At 42.8% G+C, this 17,182-nt stretch overlaps 1 protein-coding gene across 2 annotated transcripts in view; it reads left to right on the top strand.

Moving 5' to 3' along the window:
• Positions 1 to 17,182, top strand: part of MICAL3 (microtubule associated monooxygenase, calponin and LIM domain containing 3) — a 157,112-nt gene that overhangs the window by 119,287 nt on the left and 20,643 nt on the right. For both annotated transcript variants that reach the window (XM_031060507.1, XM_031060508.1), the window contains 8 exons: positions 3,210 to 3,347; positions 5,455 to 5,517; positions 8,269 to 8,373; positions 8,953 to 9,081; positions 9,478 to 9,569; positions 10,479 to 12,360; positions 13,275 to 13,369; positions 17,048 to 17,098. In XM_031060507.1, coding sequence (XP_030916367.1) covers positions 3,210 to 3,347; positions 5,455 to 5,517; positions 8,269 to 8,373; positions 8,953 to 9,081; positions 9,478 to 9,569; positions 10,479 to 12,360; positions 13,275 to 13,369; positions 17,048 to 17,098 — 2,555 coding nt within the window. The remainder of the gene's footprint in view (positions 1 to 3,209; positions 3,348 to 5,454; positions 5,518 to 8,268; positions 8,374 to 8,952; positions 9,082 to 9,477; positions 9,570 to 10,478; positions 12,361 to 13,274; positions 13,370 to 17,047; positions 17,099 to 17,182) is intronic.

The following is a 17,182-nucleotide window of genomic DNA, read 5'->3' as shown; positions in this document are numbered from 1 at the left end:
GTGTACACGTGTGCCTGGTGCTAAATGTGGATGTGTGCTTCCCTCTGCTGTAGAGGGGGAGTATAACCCTTGGGAGAGAGAGCTGCAGCAAGGCCTCTGGCTTCAACGTCTCTCAGATGAAGAGGACTCGGGTACACATAAAGGTACCCATACACTGTCTCCACCTCCAGGGGAAGGTATTAAAGAGCAGGTCCCACATGAAGAGTTCCTGTGTTTTATTTCATTGTGTTACCAGCTCCCTCAAAACTGATTCAGCAGCCCTTGTTCATCTCCTGGTTCAAGTGCCATAAATCAGATCTGTTGTTGCCACTGGTTTTAGGAAGGTGATAAAGCTACCAAGTACCTCAGAATTTCTAGAAAACCTGGACAATTTGCTGCTGTAATTTGCATGAACAGTGACTTCCAGGTAATAAGGAGTATCAGATTTGTTCTACACATGCAGACTACTTGCACCTGTGCATTATCTCAGACACATGGGACACATCAGAAGTACTGCTTTAGACTGCTTGTGTCAGCAAAGTTGCTTTTTTTGTTGTCCTCTGTGTGTGTTTGTGTCTGTGGGGAGAGTCTGGAAGGAAACTAATCAAGCTACAGCAATCCCTCAAGATTCTTCAAACAGTTACATAATGGTCATAAAATTAATCAGACATTCAAATCTAACTGGTTGTGTCATTTTCCATGATGCCTTCTCTTGCAGTTTATTTTGGGGTTTTTTGTAACACATGGTCCCAATAGCTTGTTAACCCCTTATTCCCTCAATGTGGTTCATTAGAGCCAGAATATAGAGGAGGAAAATCCAACTGCATATAAGGGGCTATATGCAGTTGTCAAACTGCATATTTTACAGCTGATGGTTGTAATAACAGTAGCTTAGCTTCCAACTTTTTTTTTTTTTCCAAGAGAGAAAAAAAAAATGGAAGAAGCATTATAACTTTTTTGCCATCTAACTTTTCTGTGATAAGAATGAGAAGTATTAGTAAGGTGGCTGAAGGGCATACCTGAAGAAGTTCCCCCTGTTGCAGTTGCCAGGGTGCTTCAGACCTGACTCTTAAGGAGTTGGTTTGCAGGTGGCTCCTTACTCCAATAAAGTGAAAACCTTGAGCCAATAAAGTGAAAACGTTGAGCCTGCCCACAGCTTATAAAGTGCTGCTGCTGCAGTGGAAATGGAGGAAAGCTACCACTCCAAATCTAAGTGCAATTAATGTTCAGCTTCCTGCAAAGCTGAGCAGGCAGCCCTGAGGAAAGGCTGTGCCACGTGTTGTTTGAAATTCTCAGGCACTTAGACATTAAAGAAGTGTTAGGTTTGCCTCTAGGCCAAACAGCAGCCTTTCATGTCTGGTTATGCTGCTCATTATTTATTGGAAAAGGTGAGAGGGACAGGACAGGCTCAAGCCTCTGTGGAAAAACTAAAGGTGTGTAGGTTACAGTGGACTAAATCCCAGAGCAATCCACTTGAAAACATGCAGATCATGTGGGACCTGCTCTTTCCAAGCCTTGCTGAGTGACTCTGTACTTCTCAGCCCCTGCTGGCAAACCTAAACCTTTTAACACAGACCTTTGTGTGGTGATGCAAGCGCTAACTCTACTCATCCTGGGGGCTGCATGCGAGCGCTTTGGGACGGAGCGGGGACAGCCCAGGCTCCTGTCCCTGCAGGATGGCCAGCGCCTCTGGTAGCCCTTGTGGTTGTGTCATTGATACAAAAACACTCTGGTGAGGCAACAGAGACATAAAGCTGCAGAATCCTTGGCTACATTGTGAATCCTGCTCTGCATTTGGCTTTGTGCCTCTGAGCCCCTTTCCCTTAATGACCATCTGCTGATTCTGTCCTTCCTGCAGTTCCTTCTGCCTGTTTCTTCTGTGGTTTTAATGCCAAATCTCACACATAGTCATTCCTGAAATGGAAATCCCAACACTTTGTCATGTCTGGGAAAAACATGGCTGGGAGAGAGGAACTTGTTAAAATGAGACTGCAGGAAATAACGAGTGCAATCTCTAAATGCTGCTAATGTGTCTTGTTTCCTTCAAACATTAGAGCACCATATGAAAATCTAACTGCTTTTGAGGTTCTAAGCTGCTGCAACAGTGCTTTGCCCTACTCAGTGGTAACCCAGTTGTTATGAAAATTGACTTCCTACTTTAAAAAAGTAAGTGGGCATTTTCCTTTCAGGCTGAGATGTTTGCTTTTGAAGACCACTCCTGCAGACAGTGTACAGGTGAACACCTGTCCCCTGCAGAACCAGTTATTTTATTATGGATAAATGAAGCCTGAGTTACAGAACCAGAGCAGACAGCAATAGAGACAGGGTCTATAAATTTAATACCTCAGAGTATGTGCTCCCAGGGCAGGTGTTCTGCAGAAGTTAAACCAGCTCATCAATTGCTTAAGGTGCCCATTGTTCTCTTTGACATTCCATAAGTAGCTGAGCTTTGTGTAGGCAGGTAGTTGAAGAGTAATGCAATTTCTCTAAAACAGAATAATTTGTGTGACAGGAATTCCCTTCCAGGGAACTGTTAAGTCACAACCAAAATGCTGTTATCCTTCAGAAAAAAAAAATTCTCCCTTTGAACAAGTCAGTACAAAAGAGCCAGGAGTAAACAAAGTGGTTTTATGTGCTAAAATTAGGATGTGCCTATATGTGCATACACACGTGAAACTCTCAGATCCATCATATTATTTAATTCACAGAGTGTGTACCCAGACTAGAAAGAAGTGCCTAGCCCAATAGTAGGAAATATAAAACCTTTAGTCTTGGTGCATTAGTCAGGTGGAGATTATTCCTCACCTTAAACAGCAAGACATCTTTGGCAATAATCATAACAAATAGGCTGAAGGAGCTGGGAATTTCTGCTAAATTGGTATTTACATACCACATTCTGTTGGACACCCAGAGAACTTCTTTCATTTCAGCAAAGCTTCTTGCAATAGACATGATGTCTGATGATGCTTTAATGGCATCCCTCTGCCCTTGGAATGGCGTGACTCAGCTTGGATGGGAGGTGTGAGGAGCTGTACTGGTGGATGCGTGCGCACACAATGCTGAGCTTTTTCTGTCTGTCTTGCAAACTGACCTTAGCCAATAATATTTTCTTTTCTTATTTCCTTTCCTATGATGTGCTACCTTTCCTTTCCACTGTTCTCCCATCTTTTCCTCCCTGCCCTTCATACACCCTGCCTACAACCTGTTATGCCATGCCCTCCTCCTGCTAGCTGGAAACCTTAGGCTGCAGCAGATTGTAAATCCGGTTGATCCTCTGGAGATCCTGGCAGATGTGCACTGGACACACATCCGTGAGAAAGAGGAGGAGGAAAAAATGGTCTCAGCCTCAAAGTCCTCCACCTCCAGAGGTAATCTCCCCCAAGCCCCACACCAGCAGTTCCTGGATCCCAGTTGCAGCTGTTTAACTCTGTTGCTTCTGCGCCCTTCAAGACCAGTGACTTCAGCAGGGGCAGCAGTTATTGAAAGGAGCTGCTTTCAAATTGCACTGAAATTACACTTGATTAAACTTTTTGCTTTTCAGGTCAGTGTCTGTTTAAAACTGCTGCTTTCTCAGCTCTGTGACAGTGTGACTTCTGGCCTATTTGTCTGCCTGCTTTGACTCCATAGCATTTTTCCTCACCACACACAATTTGGTAGTGCTGGCAGTCAGCCCTCTGTAACTGACTAGGGATACTAATCGTAGTAGTCTTGTGCTTTTTATGACATGGAAAATGACACTTTTTAGGGAAGGCTGAGGGGCTGTGTTGTGTAGCTACTAGAGCAAAGATTGAACAGGGTCAGCTTCTGTATTGAGCGTGTTTCTCTGCTGCTTCTTTTCCAACTGTGTAACTGCATCTGGTATGAGCAGGGAATGATGGGAGTCAAAGGGCTTGCACATCTGATCAGTGGTGGGTTTGACTCCCTGTGTTTAAGATTTGACAGTCTATCTACCTCTGTTGTGCAAGTTGTCAGTTACTCAAAGGAAAACTTTGGAGGGGGAAAATGCTGGTAGTCTAGATCTCATGTGAGCACCTTCCAGCAGTCCCTGCTGACCTTGTTCATGTCTTAAGGTAAGTATGTCCTAAGTGCTTTATCTGTGGGCTTAAATCAAAGTTTACCATGCAGCTGATGAGCAGTGGTCTTCTCTCAGTCTGCAACCATGGTGACACAATTGTAGAGGGAGTATATCTGCTGTGAGAAGGGCTGTCTTTCACAGGAAAAATGAAATTAGGTTTAAAATCCAGAGCTCTACCTCATGATACTTGATTCTTTTCTATTCCAGCTAATTATCTTCTCCTTGTTTGGTATAGGAGCTTTTTTAATCTTGGTCTAGCTTGAAACACAATTCCAGATCAGTTTGGCTATACTTATATTTGCAGTTTGTAGAATGCACTGGGATTTTCTGGTGTGAAATCAGCCCCCTACAAATGAGAGACACAGCCACAGCAATAAGCTGTGTCCAACTCTGTAACTTTCAGTATTACTAGAGTGGTTGATTAATGTTTGAAAAGCTCTAAGTAAAAAATGTTAACAATGTTTCTTAAGTTTTCAACAATTAAGGTTACTTGTGCTTCTGCTTGGGGATCTGTGTCACTCTCGTCTCCAGATTTTTATTTTAATTTGTATTTTATTCTCATAATCTGAAGGTCCCGAGTTCAATCCTTACTTTTCTGTGGGGTACTGTTATAGTTGCCAGCAGCAGGTGATCTTTCCAAAATTGATTTTGTGATCTTTCCAAATTCCTTTGGGAAGGGAGTCAGTATTTCTTTTCTGTCCCCTGAAACTTGGCCAACCTAGGACTATCTTGATGTATAATTAGCTGCTTCTATTGCTCTGTCATGTGGCAGAGGTGTGTGCAGGTGTTATCAGCAGTTTGGGTATGTCAGAGGCTGTTGCCAACATGTGCTTGTGGCAATGCTGTAAGTTTTCAACCTGAGTTCAAGAGGCAGATTGTTCCTGGCTGAGGAGCTGTATTCCATATCCGAGGTGTTTGGAGAGTCCATTGGCAGCAGGAGTGATAAGGTTTGATGTGACAGCCTGGGACAGTGCCACAGCTCCCAGAAATCCCTCTCATTCTGCTTTGGGAGCTCTTCTTCCTCTGCTGGGCAGCGCGGGTTCTGGGACATGTGGGACCCCTCTCTCATTGCTCAGCTCTTCCTTCTCTCAGTTTCCCTCCTCTCCAGAATTCCAAGGGGAGCATGGTAGCAGCAGCCTGCTGGTCAGATGTGGTGTTCTTCTCACTGTGCCACACAGGAATATTTCCTCTAATATTACAGATCCCAAAGGAACATTAGGCTCCTGACACTTGTGTGTTATCTCGATTTACTTCTCAAGCCTGGGATTGGGTGATTGAAATTTCATAGGTTTTATTCCTGTATTTGCTACTGAAAAATTTCCCTCTGTCACTCTTCTGTTTTAGACTCTGACTGCTGGTCTAATTTTGACTTCTTACAATTTATTGTTTTTTAAATTCAGCATCCGACCTTCCCTCCGTACGCCATGAGGCGGTACAGGCGTGGCTGGAGACGGTCCCTGGAGGTAGTTTGGTGATGTTCTATGTCTTCCAATGCACAATAACCCTGCCCCTCTCTTCTCCATGCCTTCAGCAGCTGAGCTGGTCCTTTAACCCTGGAACTTACGGCCCTGTCGCTACTGCATGAGTGGAGGTGGAGGGGGGACGGGGAGTGTGCATGTCCGCCTTGCTCAGACAGCCCCTTCTCGCATGAGCTCCACACTCACCCTAACCCTCAGCAGGCAGGCCAAGGACAGCTCATCCTGGGGGCAGCAATGCAGGAGGGATCCAGCTGAGCACTCAGATTTGCTTGGGCAACTGAAGATGGGGCCAGGTTTTCTTCCCCCAACCCTTAGACTGAAAGAACACGGGGCTTTCTTGCAGTTGAAAGGTTAAGTGACAGAGAGTGCTTAAAGCAATTGCACTTCTTTGTAGCAACTGCAAACCATAGTTATGTGGTGAAGAAAACAGCAAAGAGGAATAAGCTGAAGCTAAGATCTTTAGGAATAGTGGTGGTTGTTGTATTTCTTTTTATTCAGGAAAGTCTCAGGAACCTTGAAGGATGGTAGAGCTCAGCTGATTTTTTTTGTGTGGTTCTCTAAGCTCTATTACAAACCGATGAGCCTGAAGATTCTGGGATGACAGTGAGGGAGTACATTGTGTAAAGCTGTGAAGGTGTCTGAATTAGTGGAGCAGTCTGCACTAGGTAGTTGATCTAAACTGAGTTGCTTTGGCACATCAGAATAGCCAGCTTGCCTTTAAAACTTTGCTTCTGCTGCTGCTTTGGCAAGTCAGCAGTGTTTACAAGGTGTCTGCACAGATGCAGGCTGCTCACAGCTGCCAGCTAATATGAACCAAGTGCTGATCCCAGTTTCTGGCTGCAGTAGTGTGTAACTTCTGAGTTATTGTGTGACAGCTTTTGGCCTCTTGCTCCTCATCCTAACTGCATATATGTATATGCACAGTATATGTATCATATAACCAGCCACTGCAAGCTTCCTGTGTCCCTCAGAATGGGATGCACCCTTGCACCAAGTTGTTACTTACTGATGCATCTGTAATCTTACCATTGAGTTTTTTGTACCAACCTATTTAAAACCTGATTTTCTCCTCTCTCTCCAACATAATCCGTGTGTGTCACATCCATTCATGGTTTCTGAATCTGAAGACCCACACATACGTAATGGATTCAGATATTCTTAACATTAGTTATGTTTTTTGCAAATTTTGATTAAGATTACTCACATTTGCTGTTATCATAAAGCCATTCCATGACGTTATCATTTCCAAAATAACATAAGCTATTGCATACCTAAGCAATGATCAGACTGGGGCATGGTTTGATTTTGTTTAGTAGATTTAAAAATGCTCTTATGGGCACTCCAGCCTTTGCCACATGATTCAGTTTTCCTGTGCTTGACATATGTAAGGGTCTGGATTTGATAATCCTCTGATGTAAAGGAATACATAAATAATTTGATAATCCTCTGATGTAAAGGCCAGTACATAATCACACATAAGTGGAACTGCATTTCGCAGTAGCTGATAGAAAATAAACTAATCCATGCTCACTACAGAGCATGGAAAAAAGGAAACTCTCAAGTTGAAGGAAGAAGACAAACCAGCTGCTGAAGGCTGTCTTTAGAAATAAGCAAAAACCTGTATTAAAGGAGAGGCTGCAAGACCTCAGTTTTAGGGAGGGTTAGTTTGTTTTCAAGATTGCTTTAATTAGCAATGCAATAATGTAAATAATTCCAAGAGCCACATCATCACTAGTAAATAAAAAGGATTAGGAACTGGAAGTACTCACTTTTTAAAAAATATTTAAATTATGTTTAATGGAAATGTTTAACCAAAAAAAAAGCAGCAAATCATCGATTGCACATGTGTTTTTTTAAAGTATCATTTAATGAGATTTATACTCCACATTTTGGTCTTGTCTCTCCTCCTGTAATTAAATGCTGTCAAAAGCAGTAGTGTCAGATGTCATAGTTTTCAGAGTTACAAATTCAAGAATCTCTTGTTTTGACCTAGTAAATCAAATTGTGGTCTGTGAATGGAAAAAAAAACTTTTGAATATCTAATTTGAATTACTTTAAAGTGTCTCAATTAATGATCTGTAACAGAAAAAATGTTTTATATATGTCATTTTAATTACTTTAAAGTGTCTCAGTTTGTGCACTAGTCACTTGTACAGCATATGCATTTTCTTAGACCTTATTACCAAAGACTGCTGTAGCTGCACAGAGTTAAACAGTTTCCAAGAGCAATAATGGCAAACCCCGTACCCAGACTCTCTCTGTCTTACACCCTCAAAGCCAGTTTCAATTTCAAGATGAACAATCCTGGTTAATTGTGAGGTTCCAGTTTTGACCTAATACACATACGCTATCAAGTGGTGGTAACTGTTCTGTTGTGGTAAAGAAAAAACCAAAATCTTCCTGGAAGAACAGTAACCTTTATTCTGGTTTTATGTCTTCCCAGTCCCCTTCTCGTTTAATTTTTCACAATACCTGTTTCTCAGAAAAGCCCTGGCAGCTTTCACTGCAATTGCCTTGGAGACTCCTAAGGGCAGGCACTCCTTGATTCACTGGAGTCTGGAAGTGTCACTTCACCGTAGATGTCTCTCCAGGTGACACATTTCAGGAGTTCTTGTATTGACAGTAACTGATAAACATCTCCAGTATAAACTATTGGTATGGTTCAATATAGAACTTTTTCACTGTGTAGTGTTTGTTTTCTTTTCTTTTTTTCCTCAATATTTGAATATATTCTAGCTCCATGTGAGGAGGATGATGTGGAGGATGAGCTGGGCACAGAGCCTGCAGACACAGAAGGGCAGGCAGGTGAAGAGGGAGACACGGGTGCAGAGCTGGACGATGGTAGGGTACCACTGTGCAGCCTTTAAACCTGTTGTGTGAACAGAATGTATTGGCAATGAACACTTTGCATGAGGGTACTTAAACCTGGTCTTATTTTTAGAGGTGTGGGAGTTTGTTTCAAATATCTGAGAGGGAGCCAGGAGTGAGGGACAAAAAGAAAGAGAAGAACCTCAATGTCCTGGATTATGTAATGAATTTCTCATGTCCTCTCACCCCATGTCTTGTGTCTGTATTCAATACTAATCCTGATGAATAACAGAAATAGAATTAAATTTGTGAAAGGTCTGTAATACTGTCAGAATGCTTCCTGTGCTATTGTAAAATTAACTGCATATGGCAGAAACTTGGAAAATTTTCCAGAGAACTGATAAGAGAACTTCAGTTACTGATTTAACTCTTTGTACTAACAGTCCAATCATTTACTGCTTACATTTACTGCTTAAATGACTAATTATCACCAAAAAAGGAGGAACATTTAAGTGTTCTGGTATGAAAATGGTTAGCACCATGTGAATAGAAAGTATTATACCCGGATGAACTTGTATCCAAGTTCTCTTGTTTTTTTCCCTGCATGATCAGACATCGCCTCTGATGCAGAAGCGGAGTTTCGCTTACGTCAGAGTGGTGCAGAAGGGGCAGAGCTGAAAGTGTCTGAGGATGAAGAAGAAGAAGAAGCAGAAGGTGCTTCTCACAGTGTGACAGAAGAAGGTAATCACTTTCTCTTTAGAGCTTGAATGATGTTAATTGCATTTGAGTATACAGTTATGTGATTTAGGAGAAGAGAGTCTCTTGGATTTGAACCATCTCACGCTCTCAGTGGCAAGGTCTGTGCTTGCATTAACATTTTGAGAAGAATGTTCTGAATCCATTAATTACAGCTTTGTAAAATGTGAGAACCCTTCTAACTGCTTTTTTTGTTGTAAAAGTTGTTATTAAAAAGTTTGTATCATTTTGGACTTTTAAAAATTTTTGTTGTGTTCCAGATGTCCAATCTAAAATTTGTAAAAAGCTGAGAAATTTGTCACTACTTACTGTGCGTAACATTTAAAAAATGATAGAATATTAATGGTTTATGTATTTTGGTAACATTTTTCCTTTCCCTAGATCCATGCAAGCCATCCATCCCCATCCAGCCCTCTAGTGAGAGTGTTCTTCCTCTGTCTCCAGCTGCTAGTCCCAAAGCAAAACAAGCAGAGGTAAGAAAGGGAGTCTTTGACATTTTCTGCTTAGCACCTGTAGTTCAATAAAACAGTTTGTTGGATAAACTAATGACTCCTTCTTTTCTGACTCTAATATTTATGTTGATCTTTAAATCTGACTTCATTTAGCCTTAAAATATAAGTTATACTATCTGTTTTCCTGTCTTCAGAGTTCAGTGGCTCTATCACAGCCACACAAGTTGCCACCACAAAGCCCCAGGCAGAATTATACAGGATATTTTCATCTCAGTGAGCAGCTAGGAACAGGTATATGTGATAAATGTAGGGAGCCATAAGTAAGGTGTTTCCTGTTTATCCTGGTCTGGCTGCCTTTGATGTGCCAAAAACAGATTCTGTGCAGCTGCAATTGAAAATTACAGTAGTAACCAAAGCAGTGCCTCTTTGTTCTAGAGCTGAACATACTTCAGCTTAAGGAAGTAAGGCGTGCCAGTGTTGTACTGTCATGTTGTCAGCCCTAGGAGACAGCTTGCAAGTGTATTGCAGTGTGTAAGAGTACATGAAGTACATGACCCTTACAATGTTCAATTCAAATTTTCCCTTCTAAATGTTTTTGTTTTGTTTTTTTTAAGGAATTGCTAAAATATTGTCTTGGAGAGCTTTGGCATAGACCAGTTTACTTTTACAGTGGGCTGAGTCTGGTTTGCTGACAGCAATTGCTGACAGCATTCACTTTCTATTAAAATAAAGATTGTTTTTTTGATAGCCATCTAATGATTCTGTCCAACAGTTATTGTTTAGCAGGCAGACATTGGGACATTAAATTAGTATTTTGATACTTGGATGGTTTCCTTATCTAGCTCTGTTAAAAGCAAAAAAAAAAAAAAAGGAATTGTATTCTCATGTGTTCAGTGACCATTAACATTCTCCTTTTTAATTTGTCTCTAGGATGTAGAAGATCCCCTGGCTGAAGTTTGCCGTGCAATAAAATCCCCGGAGCCACACTTTTTTCCTGAGCCTTTCATTCTTGAGGAAAGACCAAAGGATGAAATTCCCAAAGACAGGAAAGTTAAGAGCCCCTTGGTGCCACCATCTCCAGTGCTGTCCCAGCCAGTTGCATCACCAGAAGCCATTGCACCCCCATCACTTGCAGAGTCCCAGCCAGGAGCACCAGCACTGGCCTCGTCCCCAGCATCTGCTCAAATGCCTATCTGTTCCCAGCCTTTGCCTTCTGCTGAAACATCCATTCCATCCCCAGTGGAGCCTCCAGTATGCTTCCAACCTGTCCCAGCCTTAACATCTACTCCTTTAGCCAAACTGGCCCTTAGGGGCCAGGATGGTGAGGTGGAAAAACTGGGGAGCCCCACTACTGCAGAAGAAGCCCTGAAACGGAGCAGCCTCGTGGAAGAGTTCTGGATGAAGAGTGCTGAAATCCGACGGAGCTTGGGGCTCACGCCCGTGGACAGAAACAAACGCTCAGAGAGCAACTTCACTGTGTCTGCTCTGGAGGCAACTCCTCAGAAGACTTTAAATAGCAGGAATATTTCAGGGGATGAAAGGATTCATCCTGTGAAACCCCAGCCTGCCCCAAGAAGGCAGGGACTGCCCAAGTTAGAAAATGAGCAGATTTCTCTGCTCACTCCGAAGTCTCCATCAGAAAAAGAGCTAAAGATTTCCAATGAAGTACGGGGAGATGTATCCAGCAGCTCTGGGCTTGGCCTTCAGGAGAGCTCATCTAACATGAGAACTATGGCTAGCCAGAGCTTCAACACTTCTGACTCCACCATGCTAACTCCCCCGTCAAGCCCGCCCCCACCACCTCCTCAGAACGAGGAGCCGGCCACGCTGCGCAGGAAGAGGTACCAGGCACTCTGGCAGAATGAGGTGGAAGCCAGGTCACCCCCAACACCAGCATCAACCCCTCCTGCTCCCCGACACCAGGAGCCAGCCCCTCCTGCCAAGGAGACCCCCCCGGCCAAGAGGGACGAGGTGCGGAAGTCGTTCGCGGAGAGCGTGGATGAAATCCCGTTTGCTGATGACGTGGAGGACACGTACGATGACAGGACAGAGGACTCAAGCCTTCACGAGAAGTTCTTTACACCTCCTACCAGTAGGCCAAGGCCAGAGAAACCACATCTTTTGCCCTTGGTCAAAGAAAATGGTGGTCCACCCTCCATGGAAGGAGGGGTTCACCATAAGAAGAGAGCGTTCCCTGACATTTCTGTGGAGGCCAAGGAGCTTGCTGAAGAAAGAATGAGAGCCAGAGAGAAGTCTGTCAAGAGCCCAGCACTACGAGATGCCATGGCTAAACAGTTGTGTAAGATGAAAGATATGGAGATGACTGCTGCTCCTGCTGCTACTGGGGCCACAAGGGCACGAAAGGCATCTTCTATGCCCTTGAAGACCAAAGAGCTGTTTTATGAGTCTCCAAAACATTTGGCCTTGAAATTAGCAGAGGGATCCACACGAAAACATCATTCTGCTACTGAGAAGTACTCCACTCCTCCTGCTGACATGGCTGGACCTGAAGGGTCTGTCAGCTCTTCAGAAGGCTCCAGTGGGAAGAGTAAGAAAAGAAGTTCCCTCTTCTCCCCTCGTAAGAACAAAAAGGAGAAGAAATCCAAAAACGATAGCAGACTTTCTGACAAATCTAGTGGTGGGACAGAGGAAGCAACAAAGCCTAGGTCCTTATGGAAGTCTGTTTTCTCTGGCTATAAGAAAGACAAGAAGAAAAAGGCTGATGAGAAATCTTGCCCAAGTACTCCCTCAAGTAATGCCACTGTGGATTCTGGCAAGCACAAACCCTCTGCTCCACTGATTACAGCTGCAGGTATAACAGATAAGTGCCTCTGCACTGTGCACTACTCCTACTTTTCTGAGGTGTCCTTGAAAGTAGTTTTGATTTCCTTTGTTATTCAGCTACTGTGCTGAATGCTGCTGCTCCCCAGTGTCAGATGGGCAGAGTGGGCTAAGTGCTAGGGACTGGATTTGTGTTTCTGCATATTTACAGAGTCCACTGAAAAAAGGTGGAACCTAACTAAAGGCTTAACTCTCAATATGCACAAGGTACATCTGTTTTATGTCTTAGATTTGAGAAATAAGCATCATTTATTGGAATTTGTGACATTTCATCCCTACTTTAAATCTGATCTTCATCTTTTCTTAGGCTGATCTCTTTTCTTTCTTCCCACCTGGCTCCACAGAAGCTGAAGACTGCAGAGATGCTGTTATTCCTGTTCTCAGTAATCTGGTGGCTGTCTGCTGATCTCTGAAGGAGGGAGCTGGCAGCCTCCTGTAAATCCTTCACATGCCCACCAGTTGCAGGCAGAGGTGTTTGGTGTTTGTAACTTGGGATACAGTAAAGAAGTTACCCATAATATGATTAAAAGCAAACATGTTACGTTTCTCTGGCATTGTACAAACAGCCAAAATAGAGCCAGCTGCTGTCATTCCAAGTGCTATATCTATCCTAAGAGCATTGATACAACACAAAAAGAGAACCATGATCGTTATTTCTAACAGCATTTGGAGGAAGTGATGATCTTAGAACAGCTCAAACTCATGCTCGTCATTTTGTGGAGCAGGGTTTCTTTGATCCCTCCCAGGCAAAACAATGGACACAGACATGAAAGGACTGAGTATTTTTGGTGCTCAACCAAACAACCTACAGCTGAGCTGTGAAGAGTTTACAGAAAGGGTTGTTACTGCTTCTCTAATTTCCCCTTTTTATTCCCAACTTGGCAGATTTACAGCTCCGTCAGCACCTGAGTTTCTCAGAGGACTCCGACCTCTCCAGTGACGATATTCTGGAACGCTCCTCCCAGAAATCCAAACGAGAGGTATGTAGGTGGGAAATGCATTTTAGATGGGTCTAGCAGCAGTCAGATCACAGACTCAGAGAATCACATCAGAAACCTAGGTGATTAATGTTGTTGTTTTTACTCTTTCTCCCATGGAGCAGATTTTCCTGTAAGTCGGCTGACTGTCCTATCTAAAATAAGATGGTTTCACTTGTTTTCATGATTACAAGCTGCTCTGCACTGTTATTGTAAGAAGGATCCATTGTCTCACTCTCCCATTACTTTACTGGGCACTAAAAGGAAACATCCTGTAATCTCCTGGGTATTCCTTTTCCCCCTTTTTAAAAATGGGATTTTGTCTCCCCTTTTCTATTCAGTGGGAACTCGACCATACTGCCACATTTTCTCAAATAAGATGGATAGTGGCTTAGGCCCTTTCTCTGCCAGTTCCCTCAGAACTTGTGCACCTCTTGGTGCCTCAGACATTCTCAAATGTGACTTTCTCCTACATGGGCAGTTCTTTGTTCTCCCAAGCCCTTCTGTGACTGGGATGCTGTGGCTGGAACCACTTGCTGGTGAAAATCAATGCAAAGTTAGAGCAGCTCAGCCTTTTCCTGGATAACCAGGTTTCCAGTTTCCTTCTGGAGAGGGCCCATGTTTTCTCTAGTCTTCCTTTATCACTGACATACCTATAGAATCTTTCCTTGTTGCCATTGATGTCCCTGGGCAGATTTAATTCTGTCAGGGCCTTAGCTCTCCTAACCTGATCCCTGGCTGCATGGAGAATTTCTCTGTATTCCCCCCAGGCTACCTGCCCTTGCTTCTACCCTCTGCAGACTTCCTGTTTCTGTTTGAGTTTGTCCAGGAGCCCCTTGTGGATCCACACAGACCTCCCAGCATTTTTGCCTCATTTCCTCTTTGTTAGGATGCATTGCTTCTGAGGTTGGAGGAGGCAATCCTTGAATGTTAACCAGCTTTCCTGGGCCCCTCCTTTCTCCAGGGCTTTATCCCATGGCATTCCACTAAGCAGATCCATGAAGAAGCCAAAGTCTGCTCTCCTGAAGTCCAGGGCAGGGAGCTTGCTGTGCACCCTCCCTACTGGCCTAAGGATCTAGTATAAGAATTTAGTTTAATTGCACACATTTATATGTGGAAAATGTATAGTGAAAACAAAGTTTCAAAGCTAGTTGTTTTTAAATTATTTGATTCATTTTTAGAATGTCACTATTAATGCAAAAACAAGGGAATAATTTAAGGAACTGTTTGATCATAGTAATGAAGAATCCTGCTTTCATTCCTGAGAGCCTCTAAGCTCTGCTAGACAGAATTGGCAAGGTTTGGAGGAGTATGTAGAGATTTTATTGACCCCACAGAACACTAAGGCTCTTCTGGTACACCAAAATGAAAACTGTGTTCCCACTGTTCTTTCCTGGTGGTGCCTGGTACGCATGTTAAAAAAGCTCAAGGAGAAAAGAGCCTCTGGGAGGGAAATGTCACAGGCACAGTGGCCTGTGCCTCCTGTCTCAAACCTGTCATCCCATGTGCACAAATCAGTCTCAGATGCCAAGTTGACCTTTGGCTGAGATAGCAAAGGTGTGGAACTACTGCAAATTGAAGTGTCATATGAAATGCTTTCTAAGTATATATGGTAGAATGAACTAGGATAGCTAATGAATGAATTTAAGACTGGTGGAAGAAATTGATGAACTAAATAGGAATTTTCTGTATTTACTTATCTCTCTTTTAATCTCTTTCCCTAGTTGGTCTAGATCTCATCTGAGAGGAAGATTATTTTGTTTTTCTTTTATTCCCTTTTTTCTCTCCCCCTTCCATTCCCCCTTGCATGCCCTCAAGGCGTTTCATGAGAAATTCTGCATTTTCCAAGAGATGCAGAAGAATGAGGTACCTGGGGCCAGCAGAGGACAGACACCCAATACCTGGGGTTCAGATAAGAGTTACAGAGTTTTTGGTCTGCCTTGATGGTCATTTTTCTCTATGCTGTGGCATTTAGACTTAAAATGGCTTTTGCAGAGAGAGATCATATCTCTAAGCACAGGAGGAGATGATAAGTGACAGTGGCAGATGCCTGGAATCCTCATATTGAAAATATCTCACAAGCTCTGTCAAGGGTCTGGTGGTAGTGTCTTGTTTTCACCCAGTTGCTGTTGCTGAAGTTACATTAAGAATTTATTTACTCAGCATCTGTTCTCTTAAGAAGACTTTTGAGAATGTATTTATTTAGAGGATATGGATCTGAAAACTTGACTTACCTCATTTTGTTGCATCCTATCCAAGGATGTAGAATATACATGCAAACACTGGAATGCCTTGCTGTCAAAAGAAATGTAACCAAACTTCGAGTCTGACCAAGCTGGGTTTGTACTGGTTTGGGGTGGGAGTTGTATTTTTTAAGTTATAACCTGCCTGCTACTTTATATGGGTAAGAGCTGACTTACTGTTTGCTACTTTACTTTTATGTGAACCCCTTCTCCAAACTGAAATCCTGTTTGTGCTGCTTTTTTGGTAATGTAGTGAGCTTGCTTCCCAGGCAGCCTGCTCTGTTTAGCCTGCTCTTTGTGATCAGCAGTGAATTAATTCAGTGTTGTTTAATGTGATGTCTCTCAAGAAAAGCATCTTGTAAAGAATTCCTGACGTGAGCGCCCCATGGGTGTTGTGTTTGTAGGTGTATTGTCACCATGTGTGTGTTTGTCATCGTTCCTGTACAGTTGTGGTGTTGTGCTCAGGTGTTCACCACCACAGGTAGCTTGCTTTTTCCTGGAGCCTGCAAACGTGCTGGTGTTGTTCTCTGGCTTCTTGTTTGTGACTGGTTTTAGTTAATTGAATGTGAGAGTGCAAAATGCTGTCTGTTTGCCCAGAGTGGCACAATGCCTTCTGGACTCCATGACATGAAGGGAAATTTACCTCCCTTCTTAGCAAATAAAACTAAGTGCTTTACTTGCCTTATATTTATATATGGCAATATATTGTATTATATTATATTTTATTATAGCATAGCACAGCACAGAATGTCCTTGGCTAGGGTAAGTAGTGATTTCCCCCTCCTTTTCCTGCTCCTTTCCCTCTCCAGCTTTAGCTCCTCAAGATCTTTGGAGGCTCTCCTTTTAGACAAGGAGGTTCCATTACTGCAGGACACATAACCCACTCTGAGCCCATCTGGTGTTTCTTAGTTCATGAAGCAGTGAATAAGATTTATGATGTTGGTTAAATGTCAATTATAATTTCTATGAAATAGAGATAATTTAAAACTGTGGACTAAACACAACTCCTAGGAGAGACTGTAAATCAGAATGTAAATGGAGTTGTATGACAGAGTAATACATGGTTGGGCAAGGCAGTTCAAACCAAATATGTTCCAGAAATAAGCCATTATTCCAAATCTTAAGCCAGAATTTCATACTCATACAGGTAGACAAAGGCCAAATAATTCCTCTAGAAAAAGGTATTTCCTAGTTGACTGTATCTTCAAGGAGGCTGCCAAAACTACTTGCCTTCAGGAAAGTGCTAGAAACTTGATTTTGTGGCCAGAAGTGCCATTGTGCTCCATCAGTCTGGGTCACGTTCAGCATTTGCACAATTTCGTTTCATGTAAAAACCACTTTGTTTTATTACTGTGCATCTGTTTTCAATGTTGAACTGATTTTGCTTCATTTTGTGCATTTTTTTTATTTTTCTCCCTTTACCATTCCCCCTTTAAAGTCGATCTATGTACCACACGCCTTGGCATTCAAGAGATCATACTCGTCAAAGGTAGTGTCTCCCTTCCCACTAGTTGGCCATTGTTGCATTGCATGTCCCCCTGTACATTAACCCATTGAATCCATAGCTCCAACC

The sequence above is a fragment of the Geospiza fortis genome, unplaced genomic scaffold (genome assembly GCF_000277835.1).
Source record: "Geospiza fortis unplaced genomic scaffold, GeoFor_1.0 scaffold13, whole genome shotgun sequence".
Taxonomy (NCBI): Eukaryota; Metazoa; Chordata; class Aves; order Passeriformes; family Thraupidae; genus Geospiza; species Geospiza fortis.
This window is presented reverse-complemented; position numbering and strand designations above follow the sequence as displayed.